Here is a 16,787-nt window from a genome sequence, read left to right on the forward strand (position 1 = left end):
GTTTCTTTCTCTCCCTTGATTATTCCCTTTTCAATGAAAACAACTTTCTTTTCTTTCTGGTAACTCCAATAAGAGTTTATTGTTCCCAGGGACGCATTGTTAGTATTTTAGAGCTGACTTTGATATTAACTGTAATGATTCTTATCAATTTGTAAAATATTATTTATTTTGATTTATTAAATTTCACGATTTTATCATGTAAAAGACGTTTCGTAAATTGCAGATAATGTAAAGACTTAAATATTCAATTTCATTCTAATACAAAATTCACGTGAATGTCACAACTTTCTCTCTTCTTACCTGTATGTAGGCACCACTTCCTTTGATTCAATTTTGGGATTCAAAATCCAGTATAAACCCTGTTTGGTGGGCTTGAAAACTGTCTCATTCCTCGGCTTTTAAGCTCCTGAATACAACTTCGGCTTGCTCCCCCAACAAACCAAAGTTATGTATAACTCTGTGGGCCGAGTATGGCTTTCTTCACAGTCTCTCGATCCCTTACATCGACATTTACAAACAAGGAAAACCTCCACATTCTCGGCCCAAGATTGTTTGGCCTGTGGTTGGAAATACTTGACCCTGAAATCCTAATCCGAAGGGAAGCTAGAGGACAAAACAACCAGGAAATATCTTGCTTTTCCTTGTACTGATAGTTCTTGCAAAGACCCAAAGGGTTGACGTGGTGATGATGTACATATGTGTAAGAGGGTAGGATGTGGGGGTGGGGGTGGTGGTGGTGGATACTGGGGAATGAGGCCCCATCGGAGATTAAAAAAGATTCTTATCTCTGTTCACCACCACTGCTACAGAAAAAGAGTGAGAGTGTATGTGTTCAACACATCATCTCTCATCACACCCCGTTCATCTGTGACATTTTCGTTGTCTATTTCACCTGTTAAAATGATTAACATTAGAGTCGACTTCAGACTAGTTCTGATATCAATTTGTGACGAAATCATTAACCTGATATAAAATTTTGTAACACTTACTACCAAAGCTCAATACCAAGATTGGTCCTCTACGTCTCCTGTAGAGAAAGAAACAAACAGAAAGGCTAGGAATGTGAGTATGTTGCAGACATTTGCAGTGAAGGGTTCTTGTCAGCACAGTAGTGGTCAGTTGTCAATACCATATCCTATTTATGAACCCAACTTGTATAATTCCATGTGGTGGGGTGATGACTGATGAGGTTCACCTTCGTCCATACTTTTACAAGGACGAAAGCTTCTGGCCGGCATGGCCCAATTTCCCTAGCCATAGAAGGTTTTTACTGTGGTTTTCAATGGAACACTTGGAGTCAGGGTCTATTCTTGGGGACCATCTTTTCATGTGGTCTGTTGGCATTACCCTGGACAACTGCACATTGCTAGCACAACATGACACAACCCCGGATCCTTCATGGTTGGTTTTTGATGTTGGCCATTCCTTTCAAGGCCAAGACCAATATTTAATTCCCCAATTGGACCATGTTGGATCATGACTGGAGGTTCCCTTCTCCAGTAGCCATGTTAGCCATGTTCAAAAACCCTTGTCATTTTCTTTCGATTTGGCAAAAATGACACAAAAAAACCAGGAAATGAAGAAAGAGTTTAGACTTAAAACGCATGAAATGTTCTTCCCAAGTCCCATTGTGTATCCCCAATCATTGAATGCCAAAAGACGGAAATACAAAATTCTCTTCCTAAAAGATAACTTGGAATGAAAACCATGATCTTTTTCTGTAGGAAACAATCAATGAAAAGGTCATTACAACTCATAAGTGGGTACAGGCATAAGCTTACTAACACATACATGCTTCTAGCTTCCACCATCTGATAATGTGAACACAGTGTAAAGAGACCCTGATTCACCAGGTAGTTAAATTGTTATGACTATCATTGAGATTAAGGTTCAGATTCACATCACAATTGGTCAGTGTCGTGTCACAGCCTCCTTACCCATCATGACAAATGTCAAACACTTGCACGCTTTTATTTGAATATGTGCATGTGATGTGGAATCCTCATCATAAGAAATGAGAAATTTTGTATCCAAAAAGATCAATTGACTTGTACTCAAACACTTTTCTTCCTTTTGTGTTAATTACTTTTGACTGTGGAAAAAGGGTGATATGGACATGGTGGTGAAGTGTATTTGGGCTCCTCAATGGCAAAATTCAGCAGCAAAATTAGGCAGAAGTTTGGAATGTTTTAATCCATTCACCAATTTATAGTTCAGGAAATAAGAAAGGTGAGACAGTCTGAGTAGCTCCAAGATAAAACATATTCCTAGGAATCTTTTTGAGTCAAAGGCAGAAGAATTTTCTTTCCTCAGATTGGCTCTGAAGAAACATGGGGATCAGCTCTTTGGCTAGCTACACCCCAAATGAACCTGATAACATATCAAATATGAAGTTTGAATTCAAATTGGCTTCTCCCCCCACATGCAAAAAGAAGGCCAAAAAGAGAAAGAGTCAAAAGCTGAAGGAAACCCAATTTTTATGATAAGCCATAAATCTAAAGCAACCCATGTGAAGGAGGAGGGTCCATGCATGTAGAGTTGCTTCCTCATTCATCAGTCCTATGAAGTGAAGTCCAAATCAGAAAGAAAAAAAAAATATCAGAGGAGCACAAACATGTTGGCCCCTACATGTGAGACTAATCCCAAGCAAAAGTACTAATGAAACTGGCTCTCTTAATTAGCAGCGCTAAGCTTTCTGATACACAGATTTTGCAGATTACTTCTCTTATGGGAGAAGAGAAGCCCCAGCATTTATGCTAAGGGTCATTGAAAAGTGCAGAAGATTAGTCGGGTTGTTAAAACAGAAGCATTGATGAAAGTGGGTTTTGCTTTGTATTTAAAGAACTCTTTTTTTTTTTTTTTCCTTTAGTGCTTTTCACAACATCATGACACCGCCATTAAGGCACATCTAGCCTCTCCTTATTGTGATTGCAAAGCTGGATCCAATTAGCTAGACAAAGACTTGGGTTTCTTTTCTTTTGATCTTATCCTTTCTTTCTTCTTAGATTGCTAGCTGAATATGCAAAGATTCCAGTTTTGAGGTGGAGACACAAGAGGATCTTCAAATGGATAACTACATAAAGTGCTCATGATAGGAAATGAACATGGAAAAATATTTCAGAAACATCATTTCTTTTTCATTTATAAACATAACAATACCAACATTTTGCGCTTATCTTCTAAGATTACATCCAGTTTTTTCACATCGCTTTCATGGAAGAAAATTTTGGCCAGGAAATTCATTAAAGAAAACAAGAACATATTCTGTTGACAGGTAAGTTAAAATCCATGAATTGGCTTACATTGGAAGGAGAAAACAAAATGCTAGCATCATTTGCAGAACAACACATTCTCTTGTTCCTGTATAGAGCTTTCGCCTTCCATGCCTTTATGCTTTTAGCTTTTAGCCCTCCTCTGTGTAACTTTCCTGGTCAGAGAGCATTGGACCATTTTTGTTAGCTGGCTCCATAGGAGGGGAGAGAGAGGGAGGTGGTGAAAAAAAAAACACTCAGCTAACCCCCCCGGAGGCTGAATTAACTGTGTGATGGGCACAGAACATTCAACCCAAACTCATCGAAAACTGGGCCTCGGATTAATCTGGGCCACTCCCTGAAGCTGTACTACATTTGCACGTGGTATTCAACATCACCCTTTGTTTTCCTCACAATTTGGGGTGGAACAAAATATAATATTAACTTGAACCAAAGTCGAAACAAAAATCAAAAACCTGAATTTGAAATAATTTAAACTAAAAAAAAATTGAACTCCAAATAACCCAAACTCGAAAATCATGTTAAAATAGTTATATTTTTACATATATTTTGACATCGAAATGATCAGAATCCAAAATGAATAAACTTACTCAGATCATCTGTTTGCCACCTCAAACTTATTCCAAGTCAATTCCTTGTGATGCAAATGGCATATGGTACATTGTCCTTGTGACAAAAAGAGAGCTTTGATTGAACTTTAAACCTCATAAACTTTGTAATAGATTCAAAATTTTGCTAAAAGGAATTATTATCCAACTTTATCATGGGTTGGATTAGACCAGTTTGGTCAAGTATCAGGTGTTGTTGTTAGATGTAGGAAAGAGATTTGATGGCAAGACAAATAATTAATCGGGTGATTAGTGTTTTAATCACAAGGAAACACTCCTTCAGAGGAGTTAACCACAAGGACACAGCTGAGAATTATTGGCCATTTATGGCAGACAAGAGGATTATGTCCTTTGTTAGGTTGAAGACAAGAAAATCAAATTTTTATTTACTTTATGAGAAGATGATACCCCTTTTTTTCCCCCAAAGAAAAGTTCTTCTATCTAATCACCCTAGACATTTAGATACTACTACTACTACTATGGGTTGCATAGATTTTGCACTGTGGTTAAAAAAAGTTAAATCATTGCTTAATTAAGCATCTAGATTTGGTTTACTTAACAACATTGGATACCGTTAATTAACTAACGAAATATTTCAATAGATCACAAAATAATTAGGTTATTTTTGTCTAATCTCCCATCGTCAACTTATTCGTAATTTGGATTATGGTTTGATTTGAAGTCCTTGTAACTTGTTCATTAATCAACCTCCATCTAAAATTATGATATTTATCCAAATAAATTGATGTAAAATGCTTGATCGATAGATTATTTTAACTCAAATTAAAATGCAGATGTGCAGTTTCTTTATTTTATGAAGGAATTTACATTTTTATGTTTAAAACCCAATTTTTTTTTTAATTTTTAAAACTAACAAATGAATTAACCGATTGAATTAACTTTCGTTAAACCCTAATTAAAATCCTGCAAGTTATTGCAGGGTTAAGCACTATACCAACATCAATGACCCTGAATCCATGAACCCATACAGAATTGCTCATTAAATTATTTTACCAAAACAAATGACAAAGGTCCTAAATGGTGATGAAAATATTTGAATCACATTAATATATAGAGATTGCTTTGGTTTCTCTTTTCAATCTTGGTCGGTTGCTCCCAACATCAATACAGTTCTACATATTTACTTCATCGAATCGTTGACCTAATCTTTTTTATGATCCGAATTTTGACACCAAGGCTGTGAACAAAGCCATTTGCTCTCAGAATACATATTCATTGAAGAAAAAAAAATTTTGGAAATTGGGTTTGATGGCTTGTTAACCAATGCAGTTAACAATCACATCAAATTTATTGTACTTAGAATTAAAAATGGAATCAGCATTTTTTATATGTTACAATGCCAGCTTGAATGCAATTTTTGGTTCTAAATGCTGTACCATTTAATTCCAAACTAACTGTACCTTCAACATTTAAACTCATTTATATGTAGTTTTACTTAAATTGAAATATAAAAATGTTCATCTCTAAATGTTTATTCTTCTTCAAATTTTATGATATTGTTGTGCAAAGGACTACTGTTTACATGTTCACCACATGTTCCTTCCTCTGTGGAGTTGTGACTTTTCCTTTTCTAGAGGGACTTCTGCCAAGATAAAACTGAAAATCTTGAGGACAGCATATAAGAAGAAAAAGTGAAAGAAAAATCTGGGTTTCATGCATTTAATCTTGCCCTGTCATTTGCATATAGATATATATTAAAGTAAAAGTAGCCCCATTATTCTTTTTTCCAACATGGTGTTAGTGGGATTTGTTCAGTTGATTGAACAAATATAAAATTAAAAAGCAAGATTCAAAGCAAAATCCTATAGCAGAATCAATGTAAACTTAAAAATCAAATGCTGCACTTTGAAGAAAGAAACAGTTGGAGGGAAGAAAAAATGGCATTGAAAATCATTCAGCAGCAGGCATTGGTGTCGGCAGGCACATTCTCTGAAGTTAGCCCCACAATGATGGCCCTTCCCAATCGGACGGTCGTCATTGAACCAAAGGCACAACAAAATCCCTGGACAAGTTGTTTATTCTTTGCCCTTTGATGAGTTAATGCTGGAAAAGAAAAGGGTTCATCGTTGGAACCCTCTAAAAGCTTAAGCTAATTATGAGAGACCAGAAGTTTATTCAAAGTGTTCTTCACCAAATCCAATGGGTAGTTGGAAATGCTTTTAGAGCAATCGGGGGTTTATTGTTTAAAAAATCCTAAGGTAGTTAGGCTAGCTACCCCCTCATGGCAGTTAAAAGAGTTAAAAGACAATGGAGTGCATATCTAGTCTTAAAGATTTCAAACTGTCACTCTTTTCCAGGCAAAAACTCCATTGATCACGGGCATGAACCACACCCCCCTTCACGCCCCTCTGCAGGCGAGTGGTTGATGCTCTCCAATAACTCGGGAATTGTAAGAGAGAATTTGTGGTCTGCAGTGCCTGAGCACAGGTGAGCAATGGCCTTGGCAGTTGCTGCTGGGACAATTGAGCTTCACGCGCAGTGAAAAAAATAAAAACATATGTTGACAATTCACCATCTGGGAACTGGTTCTCGTCTGATTCTTACCAGCTTTTTTTGGCCTGGCGGGGTAAGGGTTACCTTTCCTCCCCCCAAAACACAAAACTGTTTACTGCTTTAATTTGAAACCAAGGGTGTGAGTCATGCTGAAGTAAAGACAATTCGCAATTGGTATGGGGATATTTGGTGTGGGTTTAGAGTCATAAGAAGATATGATTAGGCATATGATGACCACTTTTAACAACATACCACATGGGGGTTGAAGAGACAGGTAGAGAGATAAAGGCAGAGAGAGAGAGACAAGAAAAGAGGGAATGAGACATTTTGCTTAAGAAGATTTGATTATCTTTTTTCAATTCTCCAACCGTGAAGATTCGATTTGATGTGAGCTTGAAGTCTCCATTAAACATGATTAAGCACACGAGCACTGTCTTGTTACGAGAGAGAGAGAGAGAGAGAGAGAGAGAGAGAGAGAGAGAGAGTTTTGAAGGCAGGATTATGACTCGAAAGATCGTAACCATTTGTTACGTAAACATGATTGAAATTGTATTTAATCTTAACCGTTAAACATGATTACAAACGTAAACTCGACAAGGAAAAATTAGATCATTAAAAAACCCTAATCCGCAATGACCCAAAATTTGATTATAAACAATCATAAGATTACCTGCTAATAATCACCAAAAAAGAATACCAAACATACACAGTTAGCTTGTTGGGTCAAAATTTGCCATGATTTTTCCACTGGACTTTTAGTTGCAGAGTATCAAAATCCTGAATATGGGGCAGCAAAGGGCTGACCAGTGAATCCCAAGCAACAGTGAAATGTGTGAGGAAACAGAAAAAAGTAAAAGAAAAAATATCTAATAGGGCATGGAGTAGTCCAGCAAAGATAACAGTGGAAATGGACGGTCCAGATCAAATCTTTCTTTATAAAGAACACTTTCAGACAAAACAACAAAAAAGAGAAGAAGAACAGAAGAGAACAGTTTGAGATGGAAAAGGATGTTGGTATCTTTTCACATATCCGACCAAACGGTAAGTTGGTTATTGGCCGTTGAAGTTTTCGTGAGGAGATCTTATTGCCCTAATTTCCGAAATGACTAATATCTCCTTTCATTTCATCTAATATTACTTTTTATTTGCGGTTTTTCGGCCGACCAAAAAGGGATAAAAGAGTCTTTTTACAAAGGGTTTTTCTTCAAAATTGCACCGTTGAAAATTTTCTTGTCTTTTTTATTTAAAATTATGTCAACTTCAATTTTGTGATATTACCCGATCCAATTATTTTAAAAGATTTGAAATGTGAAACGAGTATTATTTTTTTTTCAAAAAATTAATTTAATAAAATATGTTGATGAGGTATACAGAGATTACGGTTACGTTTATGAATTTTCAAGATCTTTTTATCTGTTCAATTTATTGTTGTCGGTCATTCTATCAACCTCCCTTCTAGAGATGCAGTTTTCAAATATTTTGATATTTAGAAATTTTTTGATTTAAAATAAAAATAAAAAAAAGGGTAAAAAAAATTGAAAAGATAAATATGAATGGAAGGCAAATGAGTTTTGAATAGCAAGAATAGAGCCAAAAGTATTGCATGTGCAGCCGCTAACATTGGCATCGTTAAAGCAAACCCTAAAATCGCTTTCAAACGAAATGCCGAATACTATTCCAAGTTTCAAACTGTTAGGTTTTAACAGTTTACTTAATTCTTCCTTCTTACCTGCCCCGACAAGCACTCGAGTCTTTTTACTTGTACGAGACGACCAGAACCTCAACCAATTCCTTCTTCTCCCACTCCCTGCCTGGCTAGTGTTCCCCAACTAAAACAGGCAAACTCAAATGGTCAAAAAAACATGACAATCTACGATAACTAAAATTTTCAAATTTTCCAACTTTGAAGCAACATTATTCTATTATACAGTAATCAATGAATTAAATATTTGAATGCAGTAATAACGAGATATGCACATATGTATTCAAGAAGGTGTAAAAGATGGGTTCAATCGGATTCAGTATAATCCTATGATGGTATTGGTTTGTATATATATTTTTTTAATGCTTGGGAAGTGAGTTTGACCCTTCTAGAGAGAGGAGCCAATATGGTTTGGAGTTGTTACCACTAGCTTGACTTGAAGTTTGAGAAAAAACTGCTCCACGCCTAATCCCTTGACTGGCTACAAATGGGGCTAAACCCATGAGGGGGGCTGGCTCTGGCATCTCTTTTTTTGTGTTCTAGCTCGGCTCATAATTAGCATTGTTTAAGAAAGAAGAAGTAAACTATACTTACAACAGTTGGAAATGTGGTCCTAGCAACAACTAGAGATTGTTATGCTAGTCAAAGGGTGCCTTTCCTTTTAAGTAAGTTTGAATGGAAAAAAAACAAAGAAAAAATTGTTAAAAAGAGCCATAACCGACTAAAATTGTTCAATGGTGATTTATTAAGTAAAAAATTTGGTCAAAATTGAATTTTTTTGATAAAAAAATATATCAAATAAAAAGATTTGAATCCACTTGCACTAATTAATGAAGTAAATGTACATATTTATTAAAGATTTTCTTAATTATTCTAAGTACGAATACCTAGGTGAGTCACACTGTCCATTTTCATTTCCATGGAAAAAACCAACAAGAAGAAAGAAGACAGATAATAAAACCAAAAACAAAAATTTCAACAGTGAGTGAAAAGAGAATTAAAATGGTAATTAATCCCATGGAGAATCCAATTAAGTCAAGCCACGCAAACAGCACACCATCCTTGATTACTTCCCACCAGTTTAGTCTGATTTGGTTCACTAATGAGCACCGAGAATCACGGTCCTCTTGTTTCGGCGGCCAATGAACAAAACCCAGGTTTTTAATCCCTTTGTCAGCATGCAAGATCGTGTCATTGTTATGAAGATCATGATTTGCCTACGATGATCCAGCTAGCTGGCTTGATTTATGCTCCCCCCCCCCCCCCCCCCCCCCCTCCCCATTGCTGACGCAGCAAGCACGGCTGCTGTCTGCTTATGAAAACGTCAATGAGGAAAATCACTTATGATTAATTTAATAAACGATAGTTCAGTTGATGGAAATTTGGGAAATTTATGGATAATCAGCTCTTAATGAGATGAGATTCTGCTGTTTAATCAGTCCCTGGGTAGCTCAAATGAAAGGTCAGCAGCCCACGTGCACTTAACCTCTAACCCTGTACCAATACAAGGATTGCTATAAACAAGTAATCCATTACACTAAGCATAGATTAAGATATTCTGACTGACTCTGGCCTTTCAAAAGTTTTCTTGACAACATGGTCAAATTTGCACATGGAATTGCAAATGGATTGTCCCATGGGCGAGTAAATGAAGGGGATGGAATGGAATTTGGGAAAGCAGAGGAGAAAATAGCGAAGTCAATAAATCAACTTAAATTCGTATACCAGAAAAGATTTGGTTTATTAAATTCACCCAGCACCTCGTTCAAGTCCTACTTAACGGCCGCAGTCTGTACCACCAAAGAGAAATTGCTGGCTGGCTCTGTTCTTCAATGTCGATGTTCATACAAATGGAGCATGTGCCATGGCAGGACCCAATTAATAAAAAAAAAAGTAAAAGAAACCCAAGCTGTAGCTGTAAAAATATATTAAATAGTAAATAGTAAAAGACAGATAGGGACAGGAGAGAGAGAGAGAGAGAGAGAGAGAGAGAAAAGGGCTGGAAAAAAAAAACAGAGGGTGGGGTGAAAAAACAGAGCAGGAGCTGCAGAGAGAACAAAAGGGAGAAAAGGGGTATTTTGCGGCAAATGGGCGATGCTTTCTTTTGCATGTGGGTTTGGAAGTTGCTCAAGGCATCAAGGGCAAGCAAACCGGCATGGCCCACTTAGATTTTAGGGCAATTTCTGATTTAGAAAGCTACAAAACCACGCGGTTTCAAAGCCACAAAAAACAAGCCTCTGTCTCTCTCTCTAAGCCCCCAAGCATGTGCATTCAAGTTTTTCACTGTCACAAGACTCTACCTTTTGTACTCTTAAATTCTTTCTTTTTATTTTTTTTTAAATTTGGGCTATTTATTTTTGGTCCCAATAGCTCAAAAGTGTTAGTTAGTGTAAGTTGTAACTTGTAACGGTGGCTAAATAGTCTCCAGCCCCTCCTCCCACCCCACCTGCCCAAAAATTCTATAAATCCCCCTCACCCCATCCCCATTTGCTTCACTCAACTGCCTCACATTATTCTTTCTCCTCTTGTTTCTCACACTCTAATCTTCATGTAATCCTCTTATCCTTCTCACATTTTCCCTTTTGAAACATATACTATTATGGTTTAAAGATAACAGAGCAAGTTTTACCATTTTGAGCAAAGTGCTTAAAAGAGTTCACTTACTTGTGTGCAGGAAAATGGCTTTTGCTGGGGTTTTCTTGGTGGGTTTTCTTGCAATGGTCTCAGCTGTTCATGGAGATGGTGGTGGTTGGATTAATGCGCATGCGACCTTCTATGGTGGGAGTGATGCTTCAGGAACAATGGGTATGCACCAAATGAAGCAACTTTTTTGGTACAACGTACAGCAGCTAAACAGGACCCTCTCATTTGACTGATTTCTTAAACTTATTTGCAGGTGGAGCTTGTGGTTATGGAAACCTGTATAGCCAGGGTTATGGGACAAACACTGCAGCTTTGAGCACAGCTTTGTTCAACAATGGGCTGAGCTGTGGGTCTTGCTACGAGATTAAGTGTGTGAATGATGGGAAATGGTGCCTGCCTGGCTCCATTGTGGTCACTGCCACCAATTTCTGCCCTCCAAACAATGCTCTCCCTAACAATGCAGGAGGCTGGTGCAACCCTCCTCTGCATCACTTTGACCTCTCTCAGCCTGTCTTCCAACACATTGCTCAATACAGAGCTGGAATTGTGCCTGTTGCATACAAAAGGTATGCTTAGTAGTCTTCTTGAAGTTTTTTTTTTTTTTCTAATCTTTTGTCACTAGTTGCCTTTTCTCCCGTTAACTGAGTTTTCTAAAGAGGTTTAGTTAGATCTCCAACCAGTCTTTGAATGAGCTTTAACTTTCCAATATTCTCAGCAATTTCAAAATTAACTGCAGTTGACACAAACCCTTAACTCTGCTCCCCATATCTTGTGGTCCAATGTCCTGTTTAAGGCAGTAAAATGAGGATGTGACTTTTTTTTTAACAGTTTCCTCCAGTGAATACTTTGTTTTTATCTTGAAAAGGTAGTTACTCTTCAGTTCACCTCACTTACCTACCTTTGGTTTTTTCGTTTGTTAGAGTACCATGCACGAGAAGGGGAGGGATCAGGTTCACAATCAATGGCCACTCCTACTTCAACCTAATCCTCATCACCAACGTTGGCGGTGCAGGCGACGTGCATGCCGTGGCCATCAAAGGCTCAAGGACTGGTTGGCAGCCTATGTCCAGGAACTGGGGCCAGAACTGGCAAAGCAACAACTATCTCAACGGCCAAAGCCTCTCATTTAAGGTCACAACAAGCGACGGCCGTACTGTGGTCTCCTACAATGTTGCCCCAGCTGGCTGGTCCTTCGGGCAGACCTTCGCTGGCGCCCAATTCCGCTAGACCCACCACCCCTCTTTTTCTTCCTTCATTAAATACTAGCATATACCAAGTATTAACTAGCTTGACTTTTAGTACACCTAGCTAGGGATTATACTATATTTATGAAGAGGCCATGTCTTGGGCTTCTTGGGTCAGAAGTGAGAAAGGGCTTATTTTAAAATAGCCCTTTTTTCACTTTGGGTTTTAATTAGCTTTACTATGGAGGGGGGTATGTCCCATTTAAGGGGACCCTGTCTTTGTATTTTTTTTTTTGGTATTTTAAGGGTCATTTTTCCTTCTGCTTGTAAAGCAGGAGATGGCAGAGGTGGTCTTTTACCACCCGCCAACTAGTAATAGGTACTCTTTTTTCATTTTTAGCCACCTTGGGTTGATGGTGAGAATGTAGAAGCATTGTTTTGGCTTTGTAAGGTCATTTTGATCAGCTTTGGCTGAATTATGGTCCTTGGGCTTTTTTTATATATATATGTATGAGAGAGTAATTTGTAAAGTAGCAATTTCCATCTAGTATTGGAAAGTAAAACTCTTGATTTATAATTCTCCATGTTCTATCATTTCTGTTCTTCACTGCTCATGATTGTGCCAATCACTGAAAGCAAGATTCATCACTACATGGGAGCTTCCATGTCAATTAGGTCTATCCAACTTTGCAAGTTCAAGGGTCTTTAGCCTATAACTTTATATCATGATGGGAGAATTCTTGTAGTACCTAGCTGCTAGACAAAGCTAGCTGTGTTTGCTCTTTCAGATTGCAATCTTTGCTCACACCACCAAAGGATGCAAATACCATTCACAATTGAAGTGATGGAAGAAAACCCATAATGCCAATCCATGCAAAGATTCACAGTTGTTCCAAGAACTGATATTCCTGAAATTCCTAGCTCCTAGACAACAAAGCTTGGCTGTGCTTGCTCTTTCAAATTGCAGTCTTTGCTCACCACCATAGATGCAATACCATTCACAATTGAAGTGAAGGAGGAAAACCCAAAATGCCAATCCATGCAAAGCTCTACAGTTTTTCAAGAACTGATACTATCCATAAAAAGTTCACATTCATGGGCAGGACATGGCTTTTGAAGCCATGTAAAAGCCATAATTTGGAGTTCATAAGTTAGGGAAACCCTGCAAACAATTTCTTGGAATTTCCATTTCTAAAGGCATTTCAACTTGTATTTTTTGTATGATCGAATTTATATTTAATACATTGTCACAAAAACAATATCGATAATATAACAGAATTGCATCCTTCTCTTTCCTCATATGATAAAAATCTAACTGGAATTTGGGTGACATGTCAAAAAGAGAATCAATTAAATTCGAAAAATTTGTCTGGTCTACCATGGTTAAATTCCTAATATTTTCTTGGCATTTTTCTAGGGAAAGTGACGTGCATTGAATTTCTCACTCATAGAAATCTAAAAAATCACCCCATTTTGGTGTGAAAATTAAAACTTGAATATCTGTTTTGAAATTCTATCCTTAGCCAACATAACTAATAATAGGTGAACAAAATTTACTAATAAAAGAACAAATAAGAGTTTGTCCCACTGTATTTTGTTTGGACTATGAAAAATTGGCAAAAAAATAAAAAAAATGGATGACATTTCATATCAGTGTTTCTTTGCATTAGGCTTGTCTCTTGCCTGGCCATCTCTTTCAATATAGATTTGGTTCCCAGTTTCAAATCTGCTGCCTAACGTGACTCCTACAAAGAGAATCTATCCTAACCAAGAAAAAAAAATCAAATATCTTTGCTTTTACTGGTGTTTATGCAATTATTTCTTCATTTAATTATTATTATATTGGAATTTTAAATTTAAAAATATAATTAATTAACATTTTAGATAATTTTTTGGACATATAAATGTCTCTAAAAATTTCATTTTCTATAGTTCTAATTTAATTTTGACTGAAAATAATAATTTTAGAGGAGAATCAGCCATGACGTTTCTTGGAAATTTCATTTATTTCCCATCAATTGTTTTTTTTTTTTTGTCTGAAATTGACAGAAAAAAAGAAAAAAAGTTAATCATATTTTGTAAAAAATATTATTATAAATAATATTATAATTAATTTTTCAAAAAAAAAAAGAGAAAAAAAAATCATGGAGAGTGGTGATTGATGGGTCAACTCTCTTTCTCTCTCTCTCTGTCTCTCTCTGGTACATACTGTGACTGTGAGGCTGACCTGACACAATCTCGAGCCACGTGAAAGTTGATTCAATCGGCGATGTTCTCGGTCTCCACGACGACTTGCTGACGTGGCCTTCAGACCGTATCTACGGTTGGTATTCCCCTACGCTTACGGTTCGTGTTTTGTGTGTGGTCTTTCCGTTTCATCGGACAACGATACGGATACGATATTTTTTTCTATGTTCTGTCTGACGATCAAAGTCATGGGCACGTATCTTCGGACAGTTGCCCCATGTGAGTCGCCGCATCTTATGCTTTATTACGTGTATCTTTTTTATTGGTCGAGTCCCGACGTACCAGATCTTTTTCCTCTTTTTCAGCTTATTACAAAACAAAAAAGATAATGCTTTTACCTTTTACTTTTCCTTTTCCCTTTTTTTTTCCTTTCTTTTGTATTAAATTTTGAAATTTCAATTTCTTTCAATTTGGGCTTTGAATCCGGGTTTTTCGGAAGCCCATTTCTCAATTTTCACCAAAATATAAATTTTTAATAAATAAAATGTTAAGAATTTTAAAAATATATATTTTACAAAGTTTTTGAACTTTTATATTTATACATTTACAAAATGATATTATGCGATTAAATGATAGTGAATAAGTATTATACATTGAGACGGCATTATTAGTTGAGTGAATATGGAATAAATATGTAATAATGTACTTGTAAATATGAAAGCAATGTTATGAATTATATGCTCTATAATTGTCACTCAGATAAATTTTTTGCATCAAAAAATTTATGAAATTGATTATAGATCATAATATCACTGTTTAATATGTGCTGTACGAAGGTTCACTGTAATAGGTTACTATAGCACAATGACATAATTTCATAAAGGTAATTAAGGTTTTGATTTGACTGTGCTGTTAAGAGAGTGAAAGTTTAGAATCAATTATAATATTTTGATATATGCTTAATGTTATGGATTACTTGTATTATAATGTCTCTTGGTACCAGTACTAATCATGTTATTGCTGTTTAGAGTGAGTTATTAGAATAATAATTTTGATTATATTGTTAATTGTTGGTGGAAACAATTCTAAATCTTTATATATTTCTTTTCAAAAACAAAAGACATTTGGTCACTACAAAGACAAACTCCCCAATTTCTATGATGTTTTTGTTTGGAAACATCCCATGTTCTAAAAACAATACAGCTATAAAGGATTAAGGACCATTTGCATAAGTGTAATGTGCCTTTCTTGTCTCTTACATCAAATCACACCCTTCCCCTCAGCAAAGAAAAATAAACCCTACAACAAACTGTATCCATGGAAATTAATTGATACACTGACTTTTCCATCATCTCATTGATGAATCAAAGAAGGGTCCATCTCCTTCTAACTTTTGAGGTTCATCAAAAAGCTTGATTTGTGTTAGCTGGGGACCTTAAAGCCATGGCTTCTGGATGTCCTTTTCATTCAAAAGTCACCACCATATCAATATCCAGCTGAGCTGTGGAGATGCTTCTTTAATGAGCCAAATATCCAGGCGGCTAGCATGTCAAAAATTTTTCTTGTCATGGGAATATTCAAGGGGTGAGACTTTTCAGGTTGTTGAGAATATGCATTGCCATCACTATTGGGATAATCTTGAATTTCAGTTAGATTAGCCTATTTTGTTGAGATAGCCTTAATTCTAGTTAAATTAAGATATCAAAATCTTAATGATAAAATTCTTTTACTTAATTTTATAAATAAGTCAGGGAAAGTATTCAATGAATGTCTATATTTAAAAGAAAAGTTTTGGGTGTACGTTGGATAAGGAATTGTAAACTTGTGGTTCATCGTATACTTTCTCTTGACTTTTTTTAATGAATCTTTCTCTATTACTGTATTTCGTGTGAACGTAAATTATCATCAAAGACTAAACAATGTAAATTTTTTATATTTTCGTAAGTATCTTTAATTTTTATTTTATTTTATTGATTTTGTAAGATCTTAAATAATTTTTTAAAATATTATTTCGTTATTTTCACATAAAGCACGTGATACGAATCTTGTCTAAGATTCTAGAAGACTAACAGTAATGAAATGATTTCATAAATTAGAAGAGCATCTTAAACTAGTGTGATCCAGCTTGGCCTAGGGGAAAGGGAGATGGATGTCCCAATCTCTGGACATCCAGTCCCCATTATACTGTGTAAGAAGTAGGCATCAATACCATACATTTTTTAATGTCGATGTCAATGTAGACTCAGTGCAGGAGTTGCTGTCATGCATGCCTTCAAAGATGCTAAGGTTAATGCCACCTGGTATCAACTTTCGAATGTGTAAGCCAACACTACATAGTTTCTCTCTGAAGTCTAATTTCCTTTTGGTCAAGAACAGTATTTCATACAGATAGAATGCAAGGGTAAGATCAAAGAGTTAAACCCAAAAGAGTAAAGATCAATGCTTGGCTAAAGTTGTTATTAACGAGGAGAAGAGTACAAGAGTTCTGCATGCATTCATGGGGCAACAACAGAAAGGGTTTTTGATATTGAAGAAACCAAAAAAATAGTATTTTTTTTTTGTTTGTTTGTTTTGATTTACAATCAATGTCTTCTGCTACATGTGTTTTATTTACAGCTAAAAAATTGACAGGGAGGAGGGGAAGGCAGTAAGTAGCCTGTCTGTAAATCAAAAGGTG

At 36.2% G+C, this 16,787-nt stretch overlaps 1 protein-coding gene across 1 annotated transcript; it reads left to right on the forward strand.

The window, feature by feature from the left end:
- The first annotated feature begins 10,492 nt into the window (after positions 1 to 10,492).
- LOC18610379 (expansin-A15) lies at positions 10,493 to 12,500 on the forward strand. Its single transcript, XM_018116184.2, has 4 exons — positions 10,493 to 10,646; positions 10,771 to 10,901; positions 10,993 to 11,305; positions 11,660 to 12,500. Coding segments are annotated over exons 1-4 (753 nt in total). The 5' UTR covers positions 10,493 to 10,644; the 3' UTR covers positions 11,967 to 12,500.
- The last annotated feature ends 4,287 nt before the right edge of the window (positions 12,501 to 16,787 follow it).

Source organism: Theobroma cacao, chromosome 2 (genome assembly GCF_053813885.1).
Source record: "Theobroma cacao isolate CCN51 chromosome 2, ASM5381388v1, whole genome shotgun sequence".
NCBI classification, from domain to species: domain Eukaryota; kingdom Viridiplantae; phylum Streptophyta; class Magnoliopsida; order Malvales; family Malvaceae; genus Theobroma; species Theobroma cacao.